The following is a 27,229-nucleotide window of genomic DNA, read 5'->3' as shown; positions in this document are numbered from 1 at the left end:
TTAGGTTCCATTAAGCTGGACATGTCTCCAGTCCATGATACACCACTGGCATGTTTGTCAACCGAACTCATCCCTCTCATACCTGTGGCTGAGAAAAACATTCGACCAGTCAAAGAGGTGCTGGAGTTTCCATCCATTGAGGTTTATGTCCCTCACAACATTTACAGGTGGGTTAGAGTGTATATACATTAACATTAAAACTTAAAGCAGAAGTAAGCGATCCGGTCGTTTTGGCTAACTTCTTGTCAGCAGATGGAGTTAGCAGTCCCCGCCCTCATCCCTACGTCACCACATTCACGCGCATCCCTTGGCTGCACACACAGAGAGGACCGCCCCTTTATGCCGTTCTCTCTCCTCATTGGATAAAGGTTGTAGGATACAAGGAAAGTTTTCTCCTCGGCTTACAGCAGAGCAGAGTGACTGACAGACCCGTGTTTCAGACCAAACACTCTATATAAGTGATTGCTGTCGGAAGATATAAATATTTAAGACTTATATTAACACAAATATTCCGCTTACTTCTGCTTTAAGGCTCTTACACACTATACCTTTCATGTATCCTTTTTAGAGAAAGAAATTATATTGCATGTTAGTAATTTTATTCAAACACATTCAAATGCACGTTTTCGAGCCCATGGGATAGATTTGAAAGAAAATCTGTTACATGTAAGTTTTACTTTTACACCTTCATATGACACTATACAAACGAGGCTTTGTAAAGGAAATGGCTCATAGCTTGAGGGGTTGACAGGTTTGTTTGCTCTTGTAGCCAGTTTATTTCTCTGGAAGGCCAGAGGCAGCAGGAGTAGTCATGCTCTACTCATCACTCAGGAGCTGACATTGCCTTGTGGCTTTGCTCCTTTCAGTGTAGTACCTATTTTAAGATATATTCCCAGACTACCTGTGTGTGAAACTTGTAGTTCAACAATAACAAACCAGCCTATGTAAGCAAGGGGTTTAAGTCTACTCCACACTCAGCTCTGTTATGGTTTTGCTTGATACGAAACATTAGTACTGGTAGTACCTTAATGTGTGAAAAAGTCCCCTGCGTGGTAATTACATACTGTTATTCACCAAGTATTTGTTCAGTGGAATTTGAGGTAATTCCCTTTGTTGGAGGTTTCCAAAAAGATTGGAGTGTTGTATCAAAACCACAGAGGGCTGCAGTGCATTACTGGCTATGACATTACTGTCACCTTAGCATTGTCAAGAATATGTTGCTGTAGAGACAGTGCCACCCAGTGATTCACATTAGAACTGCTTCATGTTACATTTTGTCTTAATTAAACAGGAGGTACTCTGTCTTTGCCCTGTTTCTCTGTAGGAACCTGCTCTATGTCTACCCCCAGAGGCTCAACTTTGTCAATAGACTGACATCAGCTAGAAATATCACCATCAAAATGCAGTTTATGAGTGGAGAGGACCCCACCTGTTCTATGCCTGTGAGTACCGCCATTTAAAATGATCCATCAGAATTGGTTTACTTGTGATTTCTCCTAATTAATTAACCACATTTGATCATGAAACTGTGTGCATTCCCTAAATGAAAGATTTTATCACCAACAACTACACTACACACACTGAAGTTTTGAAAATATTATTTAGGGAACAGTGTTAACAGAGTATGAATTGAAAGCAATACAATCTCAGTATTTGTTACAGTAATCACACAGTAAGTGATATTGATGAACATCTCTGTCAGTTTTGCTCTGCACAGATGTAGCTTGAAGGGATTTAATGTTGTTTGACAGTTGAATTCAATTTTGTGCACCTTCAATTTGTCCTGTCCATTTTTCAGGTCATTTTTGGGAAATCAAGCGGCCCTGAATTTTTGCATGAAGTCTACACCCCTATTACCTACCATAACAAGCAAGTGCACTTTATTGCATTGCACTATTCATGAATGATTTAGCTTATTTTTCTCATATAAACAATATGGGTAACTCTCCACCCTTTTTCATCTCCTTCCCCCTCTATTTTTGTCCTCACCCGTCCTTCTTCTTTCCTCTGCGTTGCTTTCTTTGTTACTCCCTGTCTCGCCTCCTCCGTCTCTCAGGTCTCCAGACTTCTATGAGGAAGTGAAGCTAGCTCTTCCAGCACGTCTGACGGAGAGACATCACTTGCTCTTCACCTTCTACCACATCAGTTGCCAGCAGAAACAAAACCAGAGCGGCAGCTGTGAAACGCTCATTGGATATTCTGTAAGACTGATTGATTTCTGTATGTAAACTCTTCAGAAAAAAAAATTAACAGTTACATGTCATCAGCACTGCTGGATTCAGAGTCTTTTATGAATATTTTGTGTTGCTTGCATGTGGTGTGCTGACTTGATTCTGAAGTTGTTGTTTGCCTCTGATCCAGTGGCTGCCCATTGTGAATAATGACCGCCTGCAAACCGGTCAATTCTGTCTGCCCATTGCCATGGAGCGACTACCTGTCAACTATTCGATGCACACACCAGAGGTATTACATCTACCTGTGCAATTACATTAAATATTAACAACTGAATAGAGACATAGAGGACGCAGAATTATACAGTGTTCCCTGTGTGTTTGTTGTGTAGAAAATTCCTCTTCAGGCCCCCCCAATCAAGTGGATGGAGAGTCATAAAGGATTGTTCAACCTTGAGATCCAGGCCGTGTCGTCTGTACACACACAGGTGAGTTACAGTTGAACACACAAACACCAACACAGCAATGTGATGGCTGTCTGACTGACTTTTTGTCTCACCCTCTCTTGTCTGTCACACACTTCAGTAAGCTAAACAGTAATCCACACACTCATTACAGTACATGCACAATGTCTGTTGTGTTGCCTTTCATCTCTTGTGCAAGTACAGTGTAACAAATCATCTCTCTTCTGTACCAGGACAACCACCTAGAGCGCTTCTTCACACTCTGCCACGCCCTGGAGGGTGGAGCCACGTTCCCTCTGCGGGTCAGGGAGGAGAAGATTCCAGAGAACAAGCTGGAGCATGAGCTGAAGCTCAGCATCATCTCCCTGTCCTCTTCAAGTTTGGAGCCTCTGGTCCTCTTCCTCCACCTGGTGCTGGATAAACTCTTCACCTTAATCATGCAGCCCATGGTCATCGCTGGTCAGACAGGTGAGGATTCATTCCGACTCAAATAACTGTGAACTGTGTTGCTGCCGAGGAATAACAACACCTAACTTTTAGTTAGAAACGTATTGTTTCTAGCTGTAACCTTTTTATGGATCAAAGATATGAAGCATCCCCTGGCTCCAGCTTAGAATAGAATAGAATAGAATAGAATAAACTTTAATGTCCCACAGGGGAAATTTGTTGTGGACTCAGCTTCTCCACTGTGAGGATTTGCTGCTTTGTTTTGTATCATATATTTTTGGGGTTTAGAACCATTGAGGGAAACTAAATATTTGAAGCTGGGTTACTGGAACTTTTTTTCCTGTATTTTTTATTAGATTTTATGGATGAAGTAATCACCAAAATAAAGATTGATCGGCAGGATAATCAATAATGAAGTTGGTATCTCTACTTAAACACTGATGCAATTTTGGAGATATGAACAGTGCTAGAAAATAAACAACTAACTGTAGTTAGATGTCCCTCTCAATGAAATAAGTAAGAGACAGCTCACTTTTTCTTTAGCTGAGTTTTATTGACAACATCAAGACATTGTGCTTCAAAATCAACAGGCTATATGTGGGAGAAAGCATTCATGTAAATTAGCAATTATTTCCATTATTAATCAATCTGTTAGTTATATTTTTGCATTTGCAAAAACTTTTCCAGAACCTTGAGGTTACTACCTCAAAATCCCAACAACCCAAAAGTCATTATATCCTAGTACACATGGCATATAAAATAACAATGAAATGAGCAGACCCCCCCGCTAAGTCGTTAAGACCAAGGAAAGAGAATTTTATTTGTCATTCTGATATAGATGTTGCCACATTAACAAGTTTGTGTTCATGTTTGTGTCTATTTTCTACAGCCAATCTCGCCCAGATAGCCTTTGAATCAGTGGTGTCTATTGCCAATGGTCTCCATAACAGCCAGGAGCTGATTAAGGACCAGCAGGGTAGAAACAGCCTGTTGGCGACCTACTTGTACTGGTTCTTTCGCCTGCCTGATCCTCCTCGAGACATGCAGAGTTCAGGTAGTGACACAATGATTATGAATATGAATTTGCTTACTTTTTCTTCTGTTTGCCTATTAGCTGTGATTATTTTAACACCTGTTTTTGTGTGTCCCTTGACCTGTGTTCAGGTTCAGGCAGTATGGTACCTTCAGCAGAGATCCGTTACAGCACAATGGGTCGGGCCACAGCAGCCACAGTTGGCAATATGCTTCTCCAGTCGAGAATCCGCAGCAGCAGCAATCCTGACATCCCCGGTCCGCACACCTCCGCCGAAGATGCTGAAGTCAAAAACATCCTTTCTGCCAAGGTACAGGGTTCCCTCAAGCCAAATTTCTCTGACAGAGCAGTCACCCCCCTTTAAAAAACCTTGATTTGATTTGAATTGAATTCAAAGAAAAGGATTAATGTCACAGTAAAAAAAAAGTTCTGTTTTGGAAGCTTTTCCAGCTGCCAAAAGACACTGCTATGAAAGATTTATGTAACATTTGAGCGCAATTATAACTGATTTTAAAAGTTCATGAAACAGACCTTTTCTAGGTCTCCCCCTATTTCTCCTGAAAGCCCATTTATCACAACACTAACATATGGTTTTAGATATTTGACAAACTACATACACACCACTGTAAGTTAATATCACAGCGTGCTTCCTAATAGACACAAAACAGTCATTTGCTATTCCCACAGTACATTAGGTAATGTAATAGGCCTCTAGACACCCACCCTAATGAAATCATCCATCACGTTCAATGTGACGGAACCTGTGTGCATTTCTGTCTCCAGGGTCACAACAACCCAGGCAGCCGTATGTCCACGTATGTGGACATAAACAACCACCAGAACCCCGCAGGAAGCACAAGGCCCTCCAACAGAAAGGTGACAGTGGGATCATTAACTTTTTCTCTTGTCACTACAATGATTCTCGATGAAGTCTTGATTTAATTTTGAATCTAATGACTCACACTCCCTAACACAAAAATCAGTTTTGTTTAATTGTGATGAATTCATATAGGTTTTAAACTTTACAGCAGACATTTGATGAGTTGTTTTCTCAAGATGCGGCATCCAGTGAGGTGGAGATGGATTTAGCCAGTGATGCTTTAAAAGGAGCCATTCATCAATGACATAAGTATCATTCATGTGCAATAAAGAGACAAAAGAATGATATGATTAGCTTAAAAGTAACTCAGTAAATATCCCATCCACCACTCTGGTTATGTATGCATTGCTAATTATTGAAGGTGCATTAGAAATCTCAAACTACTTAATTTGAAAAGAAGAATGTGATGAATCCATCTTCTTACTGTCGGGATTATTCATGTATTCAACACTATTCAGACTCCCAATATCCTACAGCAAACTGAGCTGAGATTGCACTGTTAACATCCATTTCCATTTTGAACCACATGGGGGGAGTGTGACACTGAGGACACCAGTGCACCAGAACTCTGTATCTCAGTTGCATTTTCCTGCTGTCAGTTAAGATTTCCCAGTTCATTCATGGAGGTGCAAAATATAATACTTACCATATTTACCACAGCTTTTATTCAGCTATCATCAAAGTGAGGTAATGTCTCACCATAGTTTGTGTATTTTTTCTCTTGCAGCAGTTTCATGAGGAACTGGCCCTACAGATGGTCGTCAGCACCGGTGTCTGCAGAGAGAATGCATACAAATATGCTTGGTTCTTCTTTGAACTGCTGGTCAGTGTTATTGATTTACTTACTTTTTCCACTTTACTAAAGGTGTGTGTTAGATTGGCACCTCATCTGTAAGAACTGCTATGGCAGGCCGTTAATGATAAATGGAAGAAGTAATACAAAGTACTCACATCAAACAATACATGACCTTGTGGTCACTTAGTTTAAAAGAGAAATTATAGTTTTGTAGTGTGATGAATAAAAAGGCATTTTGAAAGTGCTGTATTCTGTAATTTATCAATGCATTTTACCATTTATCATTATCAGTTTTGGAAGTGTATCATCGCTCACATACACTCTCATCCCTTTAGTTCCTCTCACATATTTATGTCTCTTCCTTCAATAACCTGACTAAAGGATGCTCACTTTAATTAATAACAGGAATGTTTTGTAACTTGAATGAAAAATGAGGGTAGAAAATGATGATAAATAACAAACCAATGCTCTTTTATTATCAGGTCACCATTTTCATCATATCAACTTTTTATCCGTCATGTAATGTGACAAATGATCAAATTAGTACATGCATATTCATCAGTTGTTACCAATTAACATACATTTATGTGTGTCATGCCACTTCTCCCATTGTTAGTAAGTTCATAATTTATATGCATGAATAATTGCATTTATTTTGCATGTGATTGCTTCAATAGGTGAAGAGCATGGCTCAGCATGTGTCTCATCTGGACAAGCAGTGCGTCCCTCGAAGGAATCGCTTTTCTGACCGATTTAAAGATGACATCACCACCATCGTCTCTGTGGTCACTGCTGAGATTGGGACCATTCTTGTCAAACAACACAAGGTAAGGCAAATGAAGATAAGGATCATGGTAACAAATTAAGTTCGTCCCAAGCAAATCAATGTAACTTCCACTCCAAAAACTCCTTTAACACAACATTAATGTACCTTCTGTTCTTCTCGGTTGGGCAGACACAGTTTCAGCCTCAGTGTACATGTTGTTGGTGTCCTCCAAACCGCAGGGAAATGGATGTGCTAATTATATTTCCCTCTGTAGTATCAAAAACTCAGCTTGCACAGCTAGATGCTCGACAAGATCCACTCAGTACAGCTTACTGTTTTGTTGATTTGTTTTTGTTTTAGGAGGTAGAGCAAGCAGAGAAAGTCAACATTAGCCTGGCCTTCTTCCTCTATGACCTGCTGTCTCTCATGGACCGAGGATTTGTCTTCCAACTGGTGAAAAACTACTGCAACCAGGTAGAATGACACCGATGAAAAAAACAAAACTCTTTAGCATGTCTCTTTCCAGAGGAACATTTTCCCCCATGAATTAGTGCATGAATATTTGTGTCTGTGCTCTGAAACCGTTTCACAGACATTTCATTGACCATCTGCATTGATTCAGTTGTGTAAAAGCATTAAATAAATGATTATTTTTTCGCTCTATTTCTCCTCCTAGATATCAGCTAAAAGTGTTTCAATGCCGACCTTGATCAGCATGCGTCTGGAGTTCCTGCGGATCTTGTGCAGTCACGAGCACTACCTCAACCTGAGCCTCTTCTTCAGCAGCCCTGCCTCTGCCCCCGCTTCACCATGTCCATCCATCTCCTCACAGGTCTGACCGCTTGTCAGTCTAAATTTTGCTCTCACTTGAATTGCAGTAATTGCGTTTGCATTATATGTATTCAGTTGTTTCACCATACATTTCTACTTGAACAAGATTGAAAAAAAAGACATGGGGCTGACAAGTTTCAACCTGAAAAAAAATCAGAGAATCAAAATCAGTAGAATTGAACAGTGGAGTTTAGGGAGTTATTAGATAGAGTAGATGAGATTGGGTGGGATTCAGTCTTTAAAGCATGACATAATAAGTACTGTTTAAAAGTACTCTTGTTTTTAATACATCCCCGATCTTACAGTAGTCTAATTCTGTTCCTGCTGCTGTCTTGTCTGTCCTTCCTCCTCAGAGTTCTGGTTCATGTAGTTTCCAGGAGCAGCAGAGGATATTGGGGCTGTTTGAGCTTTCTCAGGAATTCAAACAGCAGCACTACCTTGCTGGACTGCTGCTGACAGAGCTCAGTGCCGCCCTAGACATGGAGTCAGAGGGGTATGGGAAACACAAGACGCTTTCAAGTTGTTCTCGAGATATTAGCTTCTTATACAAAACTGTAATCTATAACCAAGCTGTAATCTGAAGTTAACGCTTAACTCCCATGCTGCATGTTATGTTAATCTTTTATTCCAGTGAAAGAAAAGATGCCAGGCTCAGTGCAAAATGAAGGATGCTATCTGCATTTGCAAATGTCTATGTGTGTGTGTTCATAGGGGAAAGGTGCAACGAAAGGCCATCAATGCCATTTATAGCCTGCTGTGTTCTCATGATCTTGACCATCGCTGTATTAAAGCTGAGGTCAGAGCCAAGGTGGCTGCTCTCTACCTCCCCCTGGTGGGCATTATCATCGACTCCACCAATTACCTGGACTTCACTGGTAATCAAACAAACCCAGAAATGCACATGCGCACACACAGAAGTTGCATACTCGCTCATTCTTGGTATGGACACCTAAAGCCCTCCGTTAATCAGTCAAATTAATGTCATTTTGAATTTGAGTTAAGCTACATATACAGACTTAACTTACGTGTACTGAACTATTTTGTAAGAACTTCAACAACTGCAGCTTCTGTGAACCTTTTATGGACAGAAAATAGGCTCACTTTTACGAACAGGTGATATGGTATGACGAGCCTAATGATTTCACAACAGACACATTGAAATTGGATCGTACGCTCTTACTGAAGGACTAATTAATTTGTTTCTTCTAACTGCTCCATCCGCTGTTGTCTAATGTTGTTATTTTCTGTATTTTTTTATTTTCAGATTGTCAATTAAACATATGCACATATGTATAGATGTTAATGTTTGATTGCTGTTCTACTTTGATAAAGGCAATGCTGTCAAAACTTCTGCACAGTTGAAGCCCTGAGTTCACTATGCGCTCCAGTCCTCTCCTTCAGTTTAACATATTTGAACCCTGTTTGTCTCTGTAGTTTCTGACACACGTGGTGGGAAAAACAAAACGGGTGGACCTGAGGATGACCTTGAAAATGTCCCGCCAATCAATCAGTCTGTTGCCATGGCGATCGCTGGAAACCCCTTCAACACGCTCGGACGGAATGTTCTGGTTTCCATGGCGTCCATGGTAATATTCAGAAATTATTTTGCCATCATCAGACTGTGATAATCGAGTTGCGGTATGCTTTTCATGGTTTTTAAAAAGTTCAAAGTACATCTGCGTATGTGTTTGTGTGATTGTATCTCTAAGTATTCTGCCTCTTAACAGGTGAGCTGCACCGACGTAGATTGATTAGCTGTCAGAGCCGCACACACACTTCATCCATCCTGAAAAATCACACACCCAGACATCAACACACACACACACACACACACACACAAACACTCACATCTGCAGGAGATGGTTTATGGGCAGGCATTGCCATCATAAGTGAACAGGGTCGTCCTCCCTGACAAACACATCCATCAAATGTAGCTACAGCAACAACACTACAACTGCACACAGCCATTCTCTTCCTCTTCCTCTGGTTCTTTCCAAGAGATGAATCAGTTCTTTGTATGTCGTTACATGAAATACTGTTGTGGAAAAACTGATTTTCACACGACTGAGCCGTCGGCCTGGTATCCATCACAAATCCAAACCTGGCCTTTATAGAGTGCTTGCTCCTCATTTTCAGCCTTTTCCCCTTCAAACAGTGTTTGAATCTTTTCCCCTTAGCAACAGAAATGGTTTGTAACGTGAAACATATTTTCAAATACACAAGTGATGTTTTTGATTACATGCTACAACTATTTGTAGTTGGTTCTGGTGAGCTTCACTCATGTCCTGATGTGGAACAGATACCTGGAAACCGGGATCTAGGTGGGACACCTTGAGTACTAGGAGGTTAATGACTACATTTATCAAAGGTGCCACACAGTGAAGCAGCAGTGGCTCTCTATAGTAGCAATTCATCATCACACAAATGAAGGTAAATCAATCTGCAGTAGATTTAATGCCTATTAGGATGGGGAAGAGAACAATACCTCACTAAATCCAGAGAAAGAACTGTCCTGTCATGCTTGTGGTTTTAGAGACTTGTGAATGATACAAGGTTACTTTGACAGATTTGACATGCTACATATAATGAGCAAAGAGAGTTCAGGTGCTTTCTCTCTTCACTGAAAACCACAATACACTACATCACACTGCATGTCTGTCTCTCTCCTCTTACTTTCCCAGCAAGGTAAATCCGTAGCCACCCTGGCAGCAGACACCAGTCGCCACCTGTTGGTGTGTTTCCTGTGGGTGATGAAGAACGCTGATAGGAGTCTAATTCAGCGCTGGACAGTAGATATGCCTCCTTCACAGCTCAACAAGCTATTGGAGCTCCTCACTATCTGTGTGTCCTGCTTTGAGTATCGGGTCAGTTTACTCATTTAACGACTTACGTTGCACTGTCTAGACCAGGGTTGTTAAACGTGCGGCCCACGTGCCAAAACCATCCCGCCAGAGGGTCCAATCCGGCTGGCAGGATGAATTTGCCAAGTGTGAAAATTACAAAGAAGACAGAAGAGGCATGATATTGTTGAAATTGCATGTATTTTTCTCAAGAAATTCCAGGTTGCTAAATATGTTTTGTAAAAGAATAGTTATTAACTGTAAACATCTTACACTTATGCTATTATTTTAATGGTCCAGCCCACTTGAGAGCGAATTGCACTGTATGTGGCCCCTGAACTAAAATGAGTTTGACACTCCTGGTCTGGACATATTCAACAATCAGTTAAATACATTTAATAAAAATACATATGGCAGAGATATACTGTACCTTGCCTGCATTATGTATTATCATTACAGAATGAACTGCATGCACGTTGTGAATATGCACCTGTGTTTTTGCAGGGTAAACAGAGCAGTGACAAAGTGAGCACCCAGGCCTTACAGAAATCTCACCAAGCCAAGCTGCAGCTGGAGGAAGCCCTGCTGAGAGGAATGGGAGCCCGCGGGGAAATGATGAAACGAGTCGGAGGTAGAGCATTTCTTTGCACTCTAAACTTGGAATTGCTTCTCTGTCACGATTTAGAATTGCAGTATTTCAAAGTTTTGTACATGAACTACCACCAGAACTAGTGAGTGTTCAAACTTTCAAAAATGTTGTCAGTAGTTGGTAAATTTGCACGAAACTGAGACCTGTGATAGTTTTGCAGTGATGTCAAATCAGATTTGCTATTTGCACTGCAGAAAAAAAACACATTGTTAATTCATCCATTAGACAGCATGGATTGTAGTAATATGTTTTTTGTTCATAATCTCTACTCTGCTAGTTCAATGTGCATAATGGTAATCATTTTCTCACTATAGTTGATCTTTGGGATGATAGTGATTATCTGCTTTTCAATCCCTGACAGGAATGGATAGGACCATGGGTCAGAGAGAGAACCTGCGCTGGAGGAAAGACCTAACTCAGTGGAGACAGACCAATGACAAACAGGATAAGTATGTAATGACTATATATAAACCCAGTTTATTTCCCTAATTTCTGTTTCACTCAGCTTTTCTTAGCATGTATATGTATTCATTTTGTTTTGCTTTCTTTCTTTTTCTTGATATCTGTCTCATCACCCTCCAACAGGACTAAAGCAGAGTTGGACCAAGAGGCTCTGATCAGTGGAAACTTGGCCACAGAGACCAACCTCATAGTGCTAGATCTACTGGAAACGATCGTACAGGTCAGAAAACACTGTGCACTTTCCTCCAGTATCTTCAGTACAGAAGACTTTATACACATGTAATCCAGCACAGCTGTCAATACTAATACTGTGTTGTTACCATGTATTATCTATAGCTACTCTATTATGTTCTTATAATATTTGTTTTTGTTGAACTGTAGAGGGTGGTTGTGCAAGATATTTTTTTCTTGTTGATGTGAAGTCAACAACAATTTATCTTTCACCAGCAAGATCTATTAAAAAATCGATGTATGTGCTTGCATAATTGATAGACCAATAAAGTTCTTGACTGGGTATTGAAATGGTACCAGTTCAACTTTCATTAGAAACACTAAGCCAAACCAGAGAAATGTCATACAGCGTGTTATCACTCAGTGAATCACCATAAAACTGAGGAGAGAGCTGATTCCATAGAACACAAAGATGGCTCAATATACTATCCACAAATGCTGCGCTTTTTAATCTTGGCTCGAAACACATGCCTATTAAACCATCCATGTGTTGTTATACTCACTTATGTACTTTCTATCCATCTAAGCCATCAAAAATTTTCCTTTTGCTTCTAAGTGTGTCCCCAGTGCATCTGCAGGTGTTATTGTGTGTCACATTTGATTTGTTAACTCTCTTACCTCGTGTCCAGGCGGTGCCATTAGCTGAGTGTAAGGACAGCGTGGTTGGCGGGGTGTTGAAGGTGTTGCTCCACTCACTTACCTGCAACCAGAGCTCAACGTTCCTCTCTCACACCTTCAGCACACTCAGAGCACTTGTTGTCAAGGTACTCTCTCTATGATGTGTGCGACTGTGTGTGCATATGTTTGAGCGCATTTTGTGAAAATTCGGAAGGAGGTGTGTGGGTTGTTGTGTTTTCATGAACACTGTCTGTCTCTAAATGAAATGCTTTTATTTGTTTGTGGGTGTGGAAAACTGCTGATATAAACCAGATTGTGTGTGTGTGTGTGTGTGTATGCAGTTTGGGGACCTGCTGTTTGAGGAGGAGGCGGAGCAGTGTGCAGACCTGTGCCAGAAGGTGCTTCAGTACTGCAGCAGCCCTGTTGATGAGAACAGGAGCCAGGCCTGTGCCACCCTTTATCTCATCATGAGATACAGCTACAGTAATGCCAGCGTAAGCACACACACACACACACACACACACACACACACACACACACACACACACACACACACACACACACACACACACACACGCTCCTATAATCACATACAAAAGATGATGCTCTGTTTATGCCGTCAGTGGGTTGTAAGGAGGCACACACTCGGAGCAAAAGTCGCACATGTGTTACCTTTCTGTCAGTTGAAACCTTATCTAACATCTGAGCTTGCTGAAGAAATTGCATTTATGTCAGATTAAACTTAATTTAAGTGCGCATCAGAGTTCAGAAGTGCTTATGATACATGTTCTCATGAGGACACAGAAGCGGGGAGTCACACACATCTTATCCCATCTTCTCCGCTTTTCCCCTCCTGCTCGGCTTTAATGTCTTTTCCATGTCTATTTTGAGCGTGCCGCAGAAAGTTTCTGCTGAAGGATGTGTCTCTGAGTAGAGAGCAGAGAGATATGTCACTGTCTGCCTCCCCATGTTCCTACCCCTCTTTAACTAATGACAGCCAGACCTCTGTGTGCGTGTATGTGTGTGTCAGTACATACTGTATGTATGCGTGAATGTGTAAGTATGCGCCTCAAGGGTAGGGAAAGAGAAAGTGAATGTGAAAGGGGCGGAAAGGAGGAGATCATGATGGAGATAGAGCAGATTTTTTTTTGCTAGAGGTGCAGCAGTGATGGAGGGAAGAAAAAAAAAAGAAAATTGAGAAGACACAGATCTGAAGGAAGGGAGGTTTGGGACAGAGTATCTTCTTTCATTTTCTCTGCTGGTTCGATAACCCCCGTTGCAGTCGATATTTCCTGTGTTTACAGTCTGTACAATTTAATGAAAGTCAGACACCAGCCTGTGGAACACCCTGACACACACACATCCACAGAAAATCTCCATTTTAAAGAGTATTTCCCCTCTGCGTGTCCCAGCGTGTGTTTGTTTATATCATGTATACAAAGGGAGCTGTGATCTGAATTAGCGTAGCAGCCGTATGACTCACTCATACAGAACTTACTCTCTACCTCTTTCTTTGTTTATATTTTTCATCCTTTCATCCACCCTCGTCTTGCTCACACATGCTTTTTTTTTGGCTCTTGCTCTTTATCCCTTTAATTTTAGATTGTTGCAATAGAAGGAGAAAATACATATTTTTTATGCAGAAATTCAGAGAAATCCAACAAAAAATATACCTGTGGTTTAAATGTGTCCAATTGTGGAGAGGTGGGAAATAAAGCTTAAGGAAAAGGGACAGATGAGGAGAGAGAAAGACAAAGAGGGTACGTGTTGACTTAAGCTCATTTAGGTTACCATTCAGCACACACACACAGACACGTGTACACACGCTTGAGTTAGAGGGCAGTGATGGGTGGTTAGGCTCTGGCTCCATGCTCAGTTGAACAGAATGGGGCCGTAGAGATGATCCATGGGTGATTATGTCTCTGCTAATGGGAGATCATTTCCCGCTTAGCTGGTCATGCTGGAGATAGATGGGACTTCACACATACACCAGCACACCCTCTCTCTCGCTCACTCTCTATCTCTCTCTCTCTCTCTCACACATGAGCATGAACACAGTCTTCACTGCAGAGGATGGAGGGGATGTTTGTCAGGCCTGTTATCTTAGACAAGTAGTGTGAAAAATGGAGAGACAGGGATAAGGGACAGAAATTGAGGAGAGAAAAAGACAAAAAGTAGAAGAAAAAGCAGTTTTATTATTATGTCTCATAATTTTCTTACATATTGTGAGACTATTATGAAATTTGAAGCATCTACACTAGACCTGATGTTGGCCTGTTTCTCTTTTGGTAGTAGATACATGCGATGACCGTTATTGGATGTTTTAATGGAGCTAAGCAATTTAGAGGCAAAATGTAGTCATAAAAGGGCAGAAGAGGAATTCTTCTTTCTCATGCAAAGCTGGATTTGTCTCTTATGTGTAAATGTCCCTTGTCTACCTATTGAATGTATTATATTTCCCTAGTCTCTGGCTTTAAGAGAAGGCATCAAAAGAAAGAAAAAAAAGTTTTTCTTGCAGAATCTGTGGAAATCCAAAGTCGCATGAAATTCGCCCTTTACAGAGCTGCAGTTTCACATTGGAAATGCATCTTGCTCTATGAAGCAAACACAAAATGTGAAACACTGTGACATTCACTGTTGTCCCCTCTGTCTTCACCAGAACTTCTCACGGGTGAAGATGCAGGTCACCATGTCTCTGGCCTCGCTGGTGGGCAAGTCATCAGACTTTCAGGAGGAATACTTACGACGCTCGCTCCGTACCATCTTAGCCTACGCGGAGGAGGATACTGAGATGCAAAACACTCAGCTGCCCTCGCAGGTACAAAACAAAGCATGCAACCGCACACACAGCTACTATATTACATTGCTGATATTGATCATATAGTGGCCTGTGTTTTTTATCTGTGTTTTCAGGTGGATGAGCTGCTCAGAAACCTTAACAGTATCTTGTCAGACACAGTGAAGATGAGGGAGTTCCAGGAGGACCCTGAGATGCTCATGGACCTCATGTACAGGTAAGATCCAAAAAAGGCTGTCTCCTTGTTTTTGTCCGTCTTCAGCGTCTGCCTCTTAATGTCTCCCACTCTCCGCTCCTCTCGTGCTCTCATCATTGTGGTTTCTCTCTGTGTTGTGCTGCTGGTTCCTATTTCTCTGTGGTCTGGGCTGTTTTGCCTCTATTTGCTGCCCTCACTATGGTAACCATGTGGTAGCAGTTTAGTCTTCTGATCTGCCTTTGTGTGTATGCAGATGCAAACAGTGTGTGTGCGTGTGTATATTTGAGTTTGTGTGTGTGTATGTGGGCTAAAAGACTGAGACAGAGCATACTACATGTGCTGTATGTTGATTTAGGCACTTTACCTCAACATGCTCTAATGTCACCTACATGTATCATTTATCATGCACCTTTCTGTTTGAGTTTTGGTCCCAGTGACCTGGCGAGTGTCTGACAGTTAGTGCGGAATGACTTTACACACTTACCTACGCTCACCCCAGCATTTACCTCCAAGCTCCCAAACACACACAGGTCACTGATGCAAAAGACATTTGGTCTCCAGATGCTTGAATTCATTTTTAAGTATAGTACAGTGACTCAACTGCTTTATAAATACTTTTTTGTTTGAAGTGTGTGTTGTACATGTATTTCAGTGTTGTTCGATTTAATCTTATTCATACATTCCATGAACGGAAAAAAAAACTTTTCCTTGTTCTTTGTTCACCATAAAACCCACTAGTCTGCTGCACTTACTCTCATGCACTTACTCTCCTGTCCATTTTCACATATATTGTATTGCCAATATACGACTGCTGCATCACCTTCCTTATATTATAAATGCTTTTTTTGTGATGTGTTTTCTTAGGCTGTTTTTGTTTTTCTGTTTTGTATTTATTGTTGCAACTTTGTTTTTTCTGGCCAAGTCATTCTTAGGAAAGATTTAAATCTTAATGAGGTTTAAACCTGGTCCAGTAAATGAAAAAGAAAAAAGGAAAAGGGACAAATGCCCTCCTTCTTCTCCCTCCACAGGATAGCAAAGGGCTATCAGACATCTCCTGACCTCCGTCTGACCTGGCTGCAGAACATGGCAGAGAAGCACAGCAACAGGAAGTGTTACACTGAGTCTGCTATGTGTCTGGTCCATGCTGCTGCCCTGGTGGCCGAGTACCTCAGCATGCTGGAGGATCACAAGTACCTGCCTGTTGGGAGTGTCACCTTCCAGGTAGACAACACAAATATCAATACAAAGAGTGCCTACATATAAAACTAACAATAAACACATGTTAAGGCTGACTGCAAAAAAAGAGAGCAACAATTACGGTCACATAAAGCAACCGTTCATCATTTCTTTGTTGTGGCCGTCGGTTGGTTTGTTGAACGAGGCAAACCCTGCCCTGCACAACACACCACATCACACATCTCCCCATGGATTACTTCCAAATTTGGTTGTGTGTGTCCAGAGGGGGGAGCTGTACACTCATAACGTCAACATGTAAATATGGTCCCCTGGTAGCTTTGCTTAACACAGCGCCTTTGAAGGCTGGGGGTTGGGGGGTGGGCGGGCAAAACATGCTCCTGTGGGAAAATGCGAACAGTCTGTTCCTCTGAACTGAAAACAAACAGTTTTAATAGTAACTAAGATGAGAGTGCCATCGATGAGCTGTGTCACACACAAGACCTCTGTGGCGCTCTGGTACAGGACACTCTAACCTGCAGCAGTCAGCAGGTCATTGATTGGATGGTCATCAAATTAGTTCCATTTCCCACTGTAGGACATGTCCTTTTAAAGCCAGCCACGTGATTGATCATTTGATTAAGAGGGCTAATTGATTGATTAGCTGACTGATTTTTCTCTTCAGAACATCTCTCCCAATGTGCTGGAGGAGTCGGCGGTGTCGGATGACATCCTGTCTCCGGACGAGGACGGGGTCTGTTCGGGTCGCTACTTCACTGAGAACGGCCTTGTGGGATTGCTTGAGCAGGCTGCTGAGCTCTTCAGCAATGTGAGACAACAAAGCTGCATCATATGATATTTAGGGTTAATGTAGAAATCGCCATTTGTGGACACTACATATACTATATACTGTAGTGGGCAAACAAATTTTGATCTCAGTGAAACAGCTTCAGGGACATAAAGTTCTTGCAAAACATTGTGTTATCTCGTTGTTATTTTAATTGGCAGTGTCATTGGCAGTGTCACAGTTTGGTTGTCTTTCCTCTGTACACGTATTGGATCATTTCATGCTAATATTCGACAGTGTAAGTCTGCTGATTCTTTTCTAACTGCAAAGAGTTCACATTTGGAATATTTATTGGGATGATTTACATAATCATATAGATAATTACAGGATATATCCATGAATATATTCTGTTTCTTATTTCACTACATAACACTGAGCACCTTGTAGATAGTCTTAGTGGGCATTAAAATGGAACAAAGAACTACAAAGTTCATTGTTAATGCTGGAAGTAACCTGTGTTACAGTGTGAAGTATGGATTTAGTATGCAGCAAGTGTTTGGGAGGTTGTGCCATAGACGTTTGGTTTATATTCTTGGAGTTAAATGCAATTATTTCCTCTTTAAAAACTGTATGTGGTCATGGTAACCATCAGTAATTGCTGTCTCATCAGGGGGGTCTCTACGAGGCAGTGAATGAGGTCTACAAGATCATCATACCAATCTTAGAGGCTCACAGAGACTTCAGAAAACTGGGATCCACTCACGACAAACTACAGCGAGCCTTTGATAACATCATTCAGAAGGTAATAACTCTATGGTACTGTTGGGGCTCCTTCATTTATAGAATTAATATTAACTCAAAAATTCAAAAGTCATAAGATACTGTAGTAGGTGATGTTGAAAGAATGGGAGAATGGGAAAAGCAATTTAAAAATAATTTGGGTCCCTAATTTTCTTTTTCAGTATTTCTGAGGTGTATAGAAATACTGAGACATTTAATATTGTTGCTCTCGACAATACGTTTTTTTGTTGTTGTTGTTTTTTTTCAAATTGTTTATAGGAATGTCAAGTTTTTAAATTAAAGTCTTCAAAGTGTTCAACACTATAAAGATCTCATAAAAGGCTCTCACCATAATGAGAAAGAATATGCTCCTGATGTTATACTTATATGAGACTAATATAAAACCTTCCCCATGTTTCCCTGCAGGGCCATAAGAGGATGTTTGGAACCTATTTCCGGGTTGGTTTTTATGGGGCCAAGTTCGGTGACCTGGACGAACGAGAATTCATTTACAAGGAGCCAGCGATCACACATCTGCCTGAGATATCACACAGGCTAGAGGTACAAATGTGTGACTGCAGTGGATTGAAAGATGAGAAGGTGGATGGCTAGGCTGGTGAAATCTGATAACGACTGGGAGACTGGGAATTGAATGTCTAAGGGCAAGACTCACAATCATCCATTCTTTTTAGTGATTTTTTTTTCAGAGAGCATGGAAAACCTTGGCATTCATTAACATGCTTAAAGGGAGAAATCATTTCATGGAGAGCAATACAAAGTCAGCCTCACAATTAAATCGAATAAGTCAGTTGCATACTGTACCTCCTTGACAGAGAATTAAATTTGTATTGTAAATTTGTTTACTCGTAATAGACAGTGATATGGCTGATGTTGCACAGTCACTACAACATTTTTTCCACTCATAGAACTTCTACAGCCAGTGTTTTGGAGAGGACACGTTGGAGATGATCAAAGACTCTACACCAGTGGACAGAAAACGGCTCAAACCCAACAAGGTAGGAGACCATAATAGTCACGCGACTGACTGGTGCAACAGGTCTGTCTATGCTGTTGTTAAAAGATATTAATGGTCTTACTGGTCTACTAAATATAGTATTTGTATCTCTGTAAACACAGAACCAAACTACTATAGACTGTATGTGAAGCAGTAGTTATGAAGCAAAAATATGGATCACAGTATTTTAAACATTAATGAAAAACAAAAATGCGTATAGAATCTTATGTAGGTTCAAAATGTATGCAAAAAATCTCTGTGTTAATTTTAACAGAGAAACTGTCTGAACAAGTGATGTAAAAAAGAAAATCATGTTGTATGGAGATACAGTGCAATCTGCCATTTTTTATAATGTGGATATATGGAAAGAATGTGCAAATTTAAATTAATGAAAGCAAAAAAAAAATTGAAATATACGTATTGTTCAAAAACTTGAGAGAAGAGAACACACACACATTAGAAACACTAAAAATGAACAACAGCAGTCCTTAAAATAAGGTTTAGGTCAGAAGGGAGAAAAGCAACAATCTGATGTGTCTCTCTTCAGCTTATCCCCTGCAGGCTGAGACCAAGGCTGTTAAAGCCGTGTACACTCTGATCGTTTTTGGCAAACTAAATACACTCTTAAAAAAGGTTGAGTTTTTATCACAGTGACAGCATGGTTTTATGGGTTAAAATGACTAAATCACCCCTCCTCTTCAGGCATACATCCAGATCACTTATGTGGAGCCCTACTTTGATGACTATGAGATGAAAGACCGGCTGACAAACTTTGAGAAGAACTTCAACCTGCGGCGTTTCATGTACACGACACCGTTCACCAAGAGCGGACGGCCACGAGGTGAGCTGAACGAGCAATACAAAAGGAAGACCATCCTCACCACCATGCATGCCTTCCCCTATGTCAAGACTCGCATCAACGTCATCCAGAAAGAGGAGGTAAAGAGCCAGATTCATGATGTAGAACATCTAGTTTAAGACCCAGTTCTTCACATTAATCACTCGATTACAGTTGCAATAAATCTGAAGAGCATTACCTCATTTCTGTTTCCAGTTTGACCTGACTCCTATTGAGGTGGCCATAGAAGACATGCAGAAGAAGACGAGAGAACTGGCAGTGGCCACACACAGAGAACAGCCTGATGCTAAGATGTTACAGATGCTGCTACAAGGCTCTGTGGGAGCCACTGTTAACCAGGTAATATACGAGCATTGCAGAGTTTTTGTGAATGAATGCGCTGCTTCTATTTTACGCTACTGCCTGTCTGTTGATATTATAGCTGAAATGATCTCGTGCTTTGCGTTTAACCAAGAGCGGCTGCTCTCCTATCGTGCGCGGCCCTTTTTGTCCCCTGAGTGTTCTTTCCTAATGTGCAGGGGGAAAATAAACCAGAATAATTTACCTCTATTTGTCTTATCACATTTACAGTTTCCATTGTGGTCTGCAGGTGGGAGACATGACAGTGATCACACATCAAAGCCTTCACCCCATCCATAACCCTAATCCTTCCTTTGCTTTTCCCTGATTTAGTTAAAACGTCAATTCATGGCCCCTCTTCCTTTCATGTCCCTGCTGCACGGCATGCTGAACCGGAGGTCTCTTTGATCTGATAGCTTCCAGGTCCTGCCAGCATGGTGAATGTTGGAGTAATGATGAAGCTTGCTACAGCGTCTCCGCTCTCCCTCCCCCCTATGCTTTATCTTCCAGCGTCTAATCTGACAGGTCCCTCGCTCCGACCTGATGGTTGTATACATAACGCTAATGCTCAGCAACTTTGTAAACATATAACTCTTGACTGTAATCAGCACAGGAGACTGGTTTTCTGTGTCTGGGTCCACAGCTCTGTCACGAAGGGACTGAGGCCCAGGCCCAATGCGTTTATGATGCTAATCAGAGCTGTTTAACTGTGCCTGTCGTGATGCAGGCGTTGTGCAAGCGTGCTGTGGTTTTATGATGGATATAAGTTAGGCTAACAAGATCTCGTACTCGGCAAATGGGAGCCAAATGGTGGGTGTATGCAGGGTTAGCTCTGACATTAGCCATGCAGAAGGCTAATCATGATTCCTACTCTGATCTCCTCATGTTCTAGTTCAGCGTCTTGGCCCTTAGATGCATTAGCCATTCAGTTAGCAAGTCATTTCCCTCCTGTCTGAATGAGGGGCATTCCCATCCCTCCTTTGTCCACACACTCTCAAACACTTCCTCTCTTACCTCCTCTCTTTCCTTCCTCCACTCTGCATTTGCTTTCTCTTTCTTTGTCCCTCCAACTCTGTTGCTTTGTTTTGGTCACTCCTCTCCTCCTCTCTGCTTCCCCGTTGTAGGGCCCATTGGAGGTGGCCCAGGTCTTCCTGAATGAGATCCCAGCGGACCCGAAGCTCTTCCGTCACCACAATAAACTGCGCCTGTGTTTCAAAGAGTTTATAATGAGGTAAGATGCAATCAAATAAACACCACCTAATGACAACACACTGTACCAAAGTTATGAAAAAACACTACAAAAAAAAAGACTTTCATGGTGAGCCATAAAGAAGTTCACCAACTATTTTACTTAAATTTGCATTTCTTCTTTTTATTGTTACCAGTGGCTGGCACTGGCTCAGTAGGTGGAAATATAGAACAATACTTCAAAGGGTTTTCTGTGCAATATCTTTTTTAGACTCAACTTAGAAGGAGTGAAAGTCTTTTCCAGGATGCTTCATATATACACCATTACTGGTGGCAGTGGAGGAAGATAAAAGAACCGTGTGTCAGTCAAGATGCAGAGATAGATGTGATAATTGCCCCTAAATAGCAAAACAGATGATAGTTAAAGGAATTAAGCAGGTAAGGGGATTGTGAATGAATACGACCCATTGTGAAAGGGGATATTGTTTCATTTCCCACAAGACAGTGGAGGATTTTTCCTCATAATGTCACTGAGCTGTTTTTCCTCTGAAATTGCGATGGTTTATTGTTCCCAAGAGTTTCATTATATTTTGAATATTCAGAACATAATTTAAACCATCCTACTCAGAGCAATGTGCTTAGGATATGCCGATTTTTGTGTATGTGAGTGTTTGTGTGCGCGTGTACGTGTGTGCGATTTTCATCTCCTGGGCATGAGCTGTTTGCCTCCAAAAGGTGGTTTTCATTTTCTAACCCTCATGTCACATTCCAGCTGCCTTGATTGCTACAAGCAGGTTGGCAAATATTTACTGTAATTTCAGAAAGGTTTATTTCCTATTCTAAATCCAGGCAGGCTGGCACTGGACCCTTTGTATGCCAATCTTCTTGACAGTGGCTTTCTTATAAAACCCACTCAGGAAAACACTGCTCTCTCTGTTGGTCACCTTTTTCTCCAGTGAGCTGAATTTCTCCCATCACATACAGCATGTTCCTCTCAGGCATCAGGCCTCACATCCAAACATGTCATCTGCTGTGCAGCTCATTACTGTAAACACTGATTTATAATTGCTTACTCATTACTGTGAGCTGCCTGATGCAGGGTAATATTGAGGCTAGGTCCATGTGATATCAACAGTGCAACCATAAGAATATATTCACACGATAAGTATTGTTTGAAAGCAAAACTGTGATGTACTTCTATGCAATATATAAGATGAAGCCCCACTTACATTTAAAACCTGAACATTTGTTTATGATGTGTTCATAATTATGCATTTGGAAATGTTATTATTAGATTTTATTAAAGCATTACATAATCGTACATTGTTTCATGATCCAACCTAGACACTCTTTGATCAATATACAAGATAATAATAAGAAAATCCATTACTTCTCTTGAAGATCATATGCTAATGTCACTTCTTTAAAAAAAACAACTTATTTATGGGTTTTTTTTCTCTGAAACATACATCTGTACAGATTAAGGATTGAACAGAGGAATGTTTGTGGGTGGTGTGCTTGAGAGACACTGTAGGTGTCTCAGCCTGTCACAACCTGCAGCACTGCTACCTTCTAGTCCCATCTTCCCTTTGTCACATATTGAACATAGATAATCCAAATCTGCCCAAAGATAACTACAGGTTGGTTTAGGGTCACCTATGAGTGATGATGACACAAATACAGTAAGAGTCCAACATAATTATACTGAAGAAAGCACTCATGATAACTCATGTTAAATGTTTCCCAACAAGAAGTCTGAGAGCTACATGTAGAGGATGTTTTTCATGGCTTGAGAAAATCCTTTTGTGAGTCGCCATTAATGCTCATTGCCCCACGTGTTTACTGTATACAGTTACATGACATTACCCTCATTAAAAGCTAAGAGATAAACGCAGACATGTGTTTGCAATCATCCCCGTCTCTCTGATTTCCTGCAGACTGCCCTAACATTTCATGATAGAGCACTGTGGACAGACCCTGTGTCTGACCTTTTCTCTTCTTGTGAAGCTCTATATCATACAATGCTTTCCTTTTCCTTTTCAGCACACAAGGCAGAACAAGGTTTTTATTTGTTGGTCATTTGTGAGTTTTACCTTCACTGCTCCTCGAATTATTTTTTAAAACAGACTCATGGGTTTATTTGCAGTTCAGCTCGCATTCTTCCGGACGTACTTGGAAGACCACAACAGGCATATATGAGTTCCTTACAGTCAAGTGCATTGTTAACTTATTTAGAGTTTTGGCTTGCAAAAGAGCCCAATTTGTGTCAAGTAGTTACAGGAGACTGAAACAGGGCAGTGCATTTCTGAAGGTTTGAGGATAGAGAGGGGATTACTGCAAGATTGGTTTGCAAAGAATCATTGTTGAAGCCGCTCTTAAGTCTGAGGTTATTGCATTAAAAAGGTCGAGAAGTACAAGGAGCTCTATTTTCATCTTAGGCAATGTCATTTAAGAAAATGGATTTTGAAGCTGACTCCACCTTGCTGTGCTGTCTGTCCTGCAGGTGTGGCGAGGCAGTTGAGAAGAATAAGCACCTGATCACATCAGACCAGAAGGAATACCAGCAGGAGCTGAAGAAGAACTACAACCGCCTGAGAGAGAGCCTGAGGCCGATGCTGGAGAGGAAGATTCCTGAGCTCTATAAACCCATCATCAGGCCTCGGCTGGAGAACAGGTAAATATGCCCACCAAGTCAAAAGGCCAATACTGCTTTGACAAAGGAGACTGAGGTGGAAATAAAACACATGCCATTGATCTTTTCATCACTATGATTGCTGAACCCAAAGTAAAGTGACAACAAATGGATTTGAGCAGCCGATCCATTCACACTGTCAGTGTCACCTTTAGAAATATTGATAGCTGTGTGGCAGAGCAGCAGTACAAAGACTGAGAGTTGAACCCAATGCTATGGCCTAAACACACTCGTATGTTAATGAAGACTGATTGTATGGCTGATTTGACCACATTTTCATGTTACTGTTACTTATTCAACAAATTTTGTGTTTTTAATATCAGTTTCAAGAGAACTTCTCAAAGCAGTTGGAGTCATAATTACAGCAGCAAAACAAGATTTAAATATTAAAGAAAAATGAAGCCATACTGATACTGAATCTTTTTTTTTTTAATCTGTTATTCCAGCTGTAAAGAGTGGGTAATTGAAATGATAAAAAATCCAGTTTTGTGCCCATGGAAACATTTACCTTATGTCTCTACTGCCCTGCCTCCCTGACCTGCTCATCATTATTCCTTATCTTTCGCCCCCCACCTCTTGCCTCATCCACTGCCCTCTCCCTCTCACAGGGATTCTTTCAAACGTCTAAGTTTCCGCAGAGCTCAGGAGGAAAACTCCTGAGATGCCACGGCTCGTCTGAGAGAGCGCTATGGGGAGGAAGGTGAGAATGTCACACAGCCGAGAAAGGAAAAGAGAAGATAAGATGAAAGAGGAGAAAAACAAGAAGAGGAACTTCTGGTGATATCCTTGCCCTCCTTTGTGCAGGAGCAGTACATTGTGTCCACAATGGCAGACTCAGAGTTTCTCCACAATCGAGCAGATTGTGTGTGTGTGTGTGCGTGTGGCTGTATGTCCACTTTTTACAATTTGACAGCAATTCATTACTGGAGGCAAAAAGAGTGAGCACATAAAAACAGGGTAATGGGAATCTCAAGTAAAGTGTAGCTTATTGAGTTTCACTGTAATATCTTCAGATGCTTTGGCTCTGTTGGTTTTCTTTTTTCTTTTTTTTTTGATAACTGCAAGTCCTAATAATGCTGCAAACATTTCCTGTAAGTTGGCAAAGAAGCAGACTGTAGTTCCTCTCTGAGGCCCTAGCTGGCCCAGGGCCTGTATGTGTGCCAATACTTCTAGAGTCCAGTTTGTATGTATGTAAATGTATGAGTAGGTGTGTCTTTATTTAGATAATGTTTGGAGTGGAAGATTTTAGTGCCATACTGAAGTCACTTTGTACTCAGTGATGATAAATGATTCTGTTATATGCTAAAGGGCCTCTGAAACTTCACTTTGTGCCAGTTAGGACAGCAAGAGTATGGATGGTTTCTGCACTTGAAAAATAGATACAATTTCCTGTGTTAACTCTTGAGGCCATTCTTGTGTTATTGTTGTTGGGCATACTGTACCTGGCCATGTAGATAATAGGAGAGTTTAACTTATTAAGAGTGAACTGAGGCAGAAGCTCCACATAGCTGAAATCGAAATCCACATTTTGTACATAGTATAGGTATTACTGTACATCAGATGATTACAAAGATGTTTACAAAAGTATAAAAAACTATTTTGCATTTTATTTTATAGAATTTTATTTTTAGATAAACAATAGCAATAATGATATTAATTGCAAATGGTGTTCAGTAGGCAGGATACAGTGACTGAGTGTGCTCTAACAATCTCATTGTATGTTAGCAGTTTGTATATAGATCACAGTGCCAAATTTAATTCCTTTCCCATTTATTTAGGATCTGAGATGATTAACTAGAAATGAAATATTTTGAAAAGTCACTCCACAAAGCTGTGCTCTGCAATGTCAATAATGTTTGCTCCATATGTCCGTATACATTCCAGAAGAGAAATGTACTACTGCTTTAGAGTATTAAAAAGTGACAGCCTAATTTTGTTTGACATCCATGAAATATTGCATTTCATTGGTTTGTTGCAACCCATTACTGTATTTCAATAATGCAAATGTGTTACATGTTTCAAAAGTAGGTATACATTTCTATTTACATTGATACTTGTTTGGATATTTCTTGCTCCAGTTACATTTATTATTTATGAACCATGGAATGGCTGAATAATATGAAAATGTGATGCAGTGTGGGTGTTAATCATTAATTGAAATGTATGCCTATTTTTGAAACATATAGAATATTGCAATATTGAGATTTGGTGTTATATTGGTGGTATTTGACCACTGGAGGTTGCAAATATTCCGTATGAGTTATTTTCATGTTTATACCTACCTGTTGTGTTTTATTAAATGTAATTTTAACTTGTCATGCATACAATGCTGTTGACATACCTGAATAAAATTTAATATATGCACATGTGTCTTTTACATTGTCATTTCAATATTTGACATTTTTATTTTTTTAGCCATTGATAGCCATATTAAGGTTGCATTTTTTTTGATAGGTTACCACATAGTTACTACATAAAGACATAAGACTTTTGTTTTGATCACATGGGAAATTCACTTGCAACAGTAGCCCACAGTAGGACAAGTAAAGAAAGTAAGGAATACAAATATAAAGATAGCTGCTGCGCAGCAATGGGTCGGGTCTGGGCAAATTTTGGCAAATTTTGGCAAATTCTGAGCAACAAAAAGGAGAATAGGAAAGACCATTGTCTATTGCACTGAGCTAACTGGCAAGTGGCAGTTCAACAGTAGCTTCACAAACTGAGTAAGCCATTCACTGTCGCGCAGGCAGATTTGAAACCACTGTAAAAAAAAAACAAAAAAAACAGTTTTTGAGGTAAAATTCTGATATGTTTTTGTCAAACATCATCTACCATGACACTAAACATTTTGTACATTTGTTTCACAAAAACAGCTGGTATTTTGATGTAGTATCATTATCTCACTTGCTGGGTCTTGAACCCACATCCTCAGACATCAAGAACCAGCTCCTAACTCACTAAGCCAACTAGACTCAGGAAGTCAGAGACCAGGCAGCAGTTGTCAAGGCAGATTTCAAAAATTGTCAAAATGTCAGAAATTCTGTTATCTAAACAAAAATCTGTTAAATAAATAAATTGCATCTAGACAGCATGGAAATGTTGGTGATTTGTTTTTAATGATAAGTGTTTTGCTTCATAAGAGAAAAAAAAGAAGAAGAAGAATTCCTAGGAATACAATTGTCCTGGCAGCTGAGCTGCCAGGACCCTAACTAGCG

At 40.6% G+C, this 27,229-nt stretch overlaps 1 protein-coding gene across 3 annotated transcripts in view; it reads left to right on the top strand.

Annotated features, from left to right (window-relative positions):
* dock8 (dedicator of cytokinesis 8) overlaps positions 1 to 26,369 on the top strand; it is a 57,912-nt gene extending 31,543 nt beyond the window's left edge. For 2 of the 3 annotated variants that reach the window (XM_083979123.1, XM_083979125.1), the window contains 35 exons: positions 5 to 167; positions 1,325 to 1,442; positions 1,799 to 1,869; positions 2,057 to 2,201; positions 2,362 to 2,463; positions 2,564 to 2,659; positions 2,869 to 3,103; positions 3,972 to 4,136; positions 4,247 to 4,425; positions 4,899 to 4,991; positions 5,723 to 5,818; positions 6,469 to 6,618; positions 6,918 to 7,031; positions 7,234 to 7,389; positions 7,742 to 7,881; positions 8,100 to 8,263; positions 8,823 to 8,974; positions 10,070 to 10,252; positions 10,733 to 10,859; positions 11,239 to 11,326; positions 11,463 to 11,559; positions 12,200 to 12,334; positions 12,530 to 12,682; positions 14,848 to 15,006; positions 15,102 to 15,202; positions 16,210 to 16,402; positions 17,040 to 17,183; positions 17,812 to 17,943; positions 18,348 to 18,482; positions 18,848 to 18,937; positions 19,639 to 19,875; positions 19,991 to 20,134; positions 21,259 to 21,365; positions 23,826 to 23,996; positions 24,623 to 26,369. In XM_083979123.1, the coding sequence (XP_083835249.1) occupies positions 5 to 167; positions 1,325 to 1,442; positions 1,799 to 1,869; positions 2,057 to 2,201; positions 2,362 to 2,463; positions 2,564 to 2,659; positions 2,869 to 3,103; positions 3,972 to 4,136; positions 4,247 to 4,425; positions 4,899 to 4,991; positions 5,723 to 5,818; positions 6,469 to 6,618; positions 6,918 to 7,031; positions 7,234 to 7,389; positions 7,742 to 7,881; positions 8,100 to 8,263; positions 8,823 to 8,974; positions 10,070 to 10,252; positions 10,733 to 10,859; positions 11,239 to 11,326; positions 11,463 to 11,559; positions 12,200 to 12,334; positions 12,530 to 12,682; positions 14,848 to 15,006; positions 15,102 to 15,202; positions 16,210 to 16,402; positions 17,040 to 17,183; positions 17,812 to 17,943; positions 18,348 to 18,482; positions 18,848 to 18,937; positions 19,639 to 19,875; positions 19,991 to 20,134; positions 21,259 to 21,365; positions 23,826 to 23,996; positions 24,623 to 24,674 (4,787 nt within the window). In that variant the 3' untranslated portion in view covers positions 24,675 to 26,369. The remainder of the gene's footprint in view (positions 1 to 4; positions 168 to 1,324; positions 1,443 to 1,798; positions 1,870 to 2,056; positions 2,202 to 2,361; positions 2,464 to 2,563; positions 2,660 to 2,868; positions 3,104 to 3,971; positions 4,137 to 4,246; positions 4,426 to 4,898; positions 4,992 to 5,722; positions 5,819 to 6,468; positions 6,619 to 6,917; positions 7,032 to 7,233; positions 7,390 to 7,741; positions 7,882 to 8,099; positions 8,264 to 8,822; positions 8,975 to 10,069; positions 10,253 to 10,732; positions 10,860 to 11,238; positions 11,327 to 11,462; positions 11,560 to 12,199; positions 12,335 to 12,529; positions 12,683 to 14,847; positions 15,007 to 15,101; positions 15,203 to 16,209; positions 16,403 to 17,039; positions 17,184 to 17,811; positions 17,944 to 18,347; positions 18,483 to 18,847; positions 18,938 to 19,638; positions 19,876 to 19,990; positions 20,135 to 21,258; positions 21,366 to 23,825; positions 23,997 to 24,622) is intronic. The other variant, XM_083979124.1, reaches the window with a different exon arrangement.
* The last annotated feature ends 860 nt before the right edge of the window (positions 26,370 to 27,229 follow it).

Source organism: Trachurus trachurus (assembly GCF_905171665.1).
Source record: "Trachurus trachurus genome assembly, chromosome: 9".
In the NCBI taxonomy this organism is placed as follows: Eukaryota; Metazoa; Chordata; class Actinopteri; order Carangiformes; family Carangidae; genus Trachurus; species Trachurus trachurus.
This window is presented reverse-complemented; position numbering and strand designations above follow the sequence as displayed.